The 3,953-nt window shown below is 40.2% G+C and overlaps 1 protein-coding gene across 1 annotated transcript; it reads right to left on the reverse strand.

Moving 5' to 3' along the window:
• Nucleotides 1-404: 404 nt before the first annotated feature.
• On the reverse strand, nt 405-3,062 carry LOC311260944 (uncharacterized protein). Its single transcript, XM_084359272.1, has 3 exons — nt 2,807-3,062; nt 1,420-1,551; nt 405-949 (listed from the first exon to the last, which is right to left on the reverse strand). The coding sequence occupies exons 1-3, from the start codon at nt 2,861-2,863 to the stop codon at nt 809-811; spliced, it is 330 nt and encodes a 109-aa protein (XP_084215398.1). The 5' UTR covers nt 2,864-3,062; the 3' UTR covers nt 405-808.
• Between the last annotated feature and the right edge of the window lie 891 nt (nt 3,063-3,953).

The raw sequence follows: 3,953 nt of genomic DNA on the forward strand, positions 1-3,953 counted from the left end.
GAAATCCCCTCAAATGAAACCAGGAGCATGAAACACACACGGTTCACTGGTACATGTCTGGACAAGTTTCATCTGCTGGCTGTAAGACTTTCAAAAACATCAAGAGGAAAGTCTTCTAACGGCCGGAGAGGATAGTTGGTAGATCAATATATATTTCTTGACCTTACAGGTGGAGTTTTCCATACTGCAGTCAACCTTTTGTGATTTATCAGCGATGTTTCATCATCAGAGCTTCAGCTCCTCCAGCAGGTGTTTCACCTGCTGAGCATCAGTGAGTACAAACGCTCAACACTGTTCAGGATTCTTTGGTTTCTCCACAGTAAAGACTTGTTTTTGTACGTGTTTGTGTGTTGATGTCACTTCCTCCTGCGGTCTTCATTGTCACAGTAAAAGCCACAGACAGATAAGATCAGTGATGTTTATTGATCAATATGATGGACCCAGTGGAGAGCAGGCGGCAAAAATCAGTCAGATTTTTCTTTCTTCACTACAGAACAGACGGTTTATGATGAAGGGTCGTGGAGGTTCAGGTGAACACACAGCTTTAAGGCAATGATACAGAAAAAGCTCTTTTAAACACTTTTCAAAAACTTTCAAGGTAGTTTTGGTGACATTGAGAGGACTCATGTTTCAGATCTACTTCAAACCAGCAGAGCTCAGTCTCTCAGTTTCTGCTTTCATATGGAAACATAAACAAATAATGACACAAATATAATGTATAATATAAAAGAATGTTGAATTAACACAGTTTGAGCTATAAAGTCATAAAATGTTGAAGTTTTCACATCTTTGATAAATATTAAAACATTCAGAGTATCGGCGCCGTCTCCAGAGCTTTGACTCGAGCAGCGAACACCAGAACTCTCTTCTCCACTTCGGCGTTGATGGCGGCCTGCGAGGCTCGAGGGTTCTCACGGAGAAACTGTGAGATACCGAGGATACACTCCCTCTGTGGACACACACACACACACACACACACACACACACACACACACACACAGTCATGAGCTCAGAAGTAGTGAAGTAAAAAGCTGCATGAAAAGGAAATATTCATGTACCATCAAACACCATCAACAGAATGTGAGGAAATACATCACACACAACAACGACTGACAAAGTCTCACATGTTAGTAAAAATCTTATTCTTTGTAATAAATCTCTGGAAACAGACAAACACATCTGATGTTTTGTCGGCTCTTAATTTGATTTTTATGTTTATAATTAATCAAATTGATCTTTAAAAACAGTCCCTGACTTGATGTGATGTGTCCGTCACTCTCCTCTCCTGCTTATTATATAAAGTAATTTAAAGGAAAATGACCCTTCAGGGTTCCCGTACATGACTCTGACTCATCCCGGAGCCTGTCAGGTTCACACACAGCAGTACAGTACATTTCCTCCTCACAGCGCCCCTGTCACCTTGTAGGCGTCCACTTGGTCCTGGCCGGTGATCCGGTTCAGCAGCTCTCTGCCGACCTGGAGGCCCGTCACCACCGCCAGCATCCTGCGGTCCTCCTCAGTGTCAGAGCCGAGCCATCGCAGCAGCGCCATCTGCAGGAGGGAGGAAGACATTTAAAAAAGGAGCGTAATTTTACAAGTTTTAGCTCTTTAACAATAAATTCTTTGCTTTTCTCTCTCTCTTACTTTCTCAAACATTATAGCTTCCCTTTCCTGACTGGTCTGAGCATCACCTCAGTGTTTGTCAGAATAGTCAAATCTTCCTTTTCATCATCTACTTATCGTCTCTCCTGTGCCGAAAACATCACACCTGTTCTTCTTCACTCTTTGTTCCTGCAGTCAACAGTCATCCTGGACAGACGGCCTTCAGATATTTTGCCCCATTTATCTGAATTAACGTACAGAGTCGACTGAAACTCTACATGTTGGTATCAATGTGGAAATTGTTAGAGATGTCTTTGATTTTAGGTGTGACTGTTTTAAACGACATAGATGTATTTTTTTGTTTCTTATGCTGAGGATGTTTTATATTGTCAAACTTTTGTCTATATGATTTTTTTTCCTTCATATTTACACAGGTTTTACAGTAAAGTCTTGTGTAGTTCTGAAGCTACATTAAGGACATTTCTGAATGCTGCCATTTAAAGGATTAAATATTTAATTCTTCCTCTATTTAATTATATTTCTATTCAGTACCATTGTGGTTACAATTTCTTCTTTTTGATTTGTGTTTCTTTTGGATATTTTGATCTCAATGTGACTTTCTGATTAAATAAAGTATATTAGATCACATTTCTTCTCTCGGGATAGATTTGTGTCCCTGTACTCTTGTTTCAGTTTGTTCTTTGAAATGGCTCCATCTGTGTGTCCACTAATTCAATACTGTAAATATTATAAAAACACTTAATATTTGAGTTTAAGAAGGATGTGTGTTCTTTCTCCCTTCCATATACAGATTACATAGGCTGCAACAGGTTTATATAACAAAGACAATCACTGATACACTGATTTTCTACCAACGATGACCCTCCCAGCTGAGGATGATCTGACGCTGGTTTGTTTGACTGAAGTCAACCCTATCCCATGATACCTGAAGAAAAGTAAACGCAACGAAAGATATTTTTTGGCCTCAACTCTTAGAAAGTGGCACAATACACATTTTCTACAGCTCTACATGTGTATTACTGTTGTTACCTGTTTAAATTCTCCAAAACCACAGTGCAAAATATTCTTATTGGTTTGATAATTTGGTTTTATTGAATTACAGATCTGAATAATCATCAATAAATATTAAGGTTTCACAGGTATAAAAACCTTCTGTTAGAACAGATTTGTGTTTTCTTCTCACCTGCTGAATTAACTGAGCGTTGGTCATCTCTCCTCCCGAGTTCACTGAACCCGACATGACGGAAAAAACCTAAAAACTGACGAATTGACGACAAAAACACAAAAACAGTGGACAGTTGAGATGAAACAAAGCCTAAGGACCTCCGCTGCTGCCAAAACTTTCAGCTAAATTTGATATTTTTACAGATTTCTACCGAAAAAAGATTATTCTGTCGACTGGAGGCTGTACTTCCTGTTTACATCACTTCTTCTTCTACGGTGTCCTCCAGGAGACTCTGGCTGTTAGTGTCTCATTCAGAGCGCTGCTGCCGCCCAGCGGTCAAACCCACGTACATCCTCATTTAAAGTCATTTTAATCCAGTATTTTCAGCCGGTGTCTCCTCAGACTCTTCACTCCACAGGTCCAAGGTAGGTGTAAAATTACCAAGTGACAGCTTTGAAATTAATTTTAAATTTACCGCAAATTGTCACAATAATAACCACAAAATGTCTGGACAATTAATTACATGCTGCTTTTTTCAATAATCAGTTAATTAGTATCTGGTTATTTCTCTATTACGTTTCCAGGTGTTAAATGGTATAAAGTGGCTCTATGTTACGGTGATAACAGCATAATGAATGTTTCCCACATCATTTATACACTTTTATTTATTGTTATTAATATCATGTGAAGTCAGAGGAAGTTTCATGGATTTTCATGGGTTTACAGTCACTTGTATATTTGCTGTATTACAGCTCACATCACGGTTGAAACATCCAAAAATGTGTTTTATGTTCATCACATCACGTTTTCTCCACTCTGAGACTGGACTTGAATGCAGCATCTCAGCATGAGGTTTCTGGTAGTGAAGTCTTTGACAGGTCTTGGTCACAATGCGTCGTCGTGCAGATCAAAGGTCGGAGTTCAGAGGCCAGAGGTCAACTCTTCTCAGCAGGTTTGGAGAAGGAGCCCAGCTGTTTGGTGTTGACGTCCTTCAGCTGCTCCAGCTGCCTCTGTGCTCGTCGGTACAGATACTCGATGTGCATCACGTCCGTCTTCTTGATGCGAGCGTTCTCTCTGAACTCATCACGGATTCGGGGGATGAAGCCTGGTTTGTCCTGGCCGGCTCGCAGGAACTGTCGATACAGAGCGAGGACCTGCTTCTGCA

The sequence above is a fragment of the Pagrus pagrus genome (genome assembly GCF_965226575.1).
Source record: "Pagrus pagrus genome assembly, chromosome: 8".
In the NCBI taxonomy this organism is placed as follows: Eukaryota; Metazoa; Chordata; class Actinopteri; order Spariformes; family Sparidae; genus Pagrus; species Pagrus pagrus.

What these genes read in the sequence shown, in the direction of transcription:
- LOC311260944 (XM_084359272.1), bottom strand. Translation starts at nt 2,863, where the DNA reads ATGTCGGGTTCAGTGAACTCGGGAGGAGAGATGACCAACGCTCAGTTA. An exon ending in ACGCTCAGTTAATTCAGCAG is followed by an intron (nt 1,552 to 2,806) that starts GTGAGAAGAAAA and finishes TCCCTCCTGCAG; the next exon opens with ATGGCGCTGCTGCGATGGCT. An exon ending in ACCAAGTGGACGCCTACAAG is followed by an intron (nt 950 to 1,419) that starts GTGACAGGGGCG and finishes GTGTGTCCACAG; the next exon opens with AGGGAGTGTATCCTCGGTAT.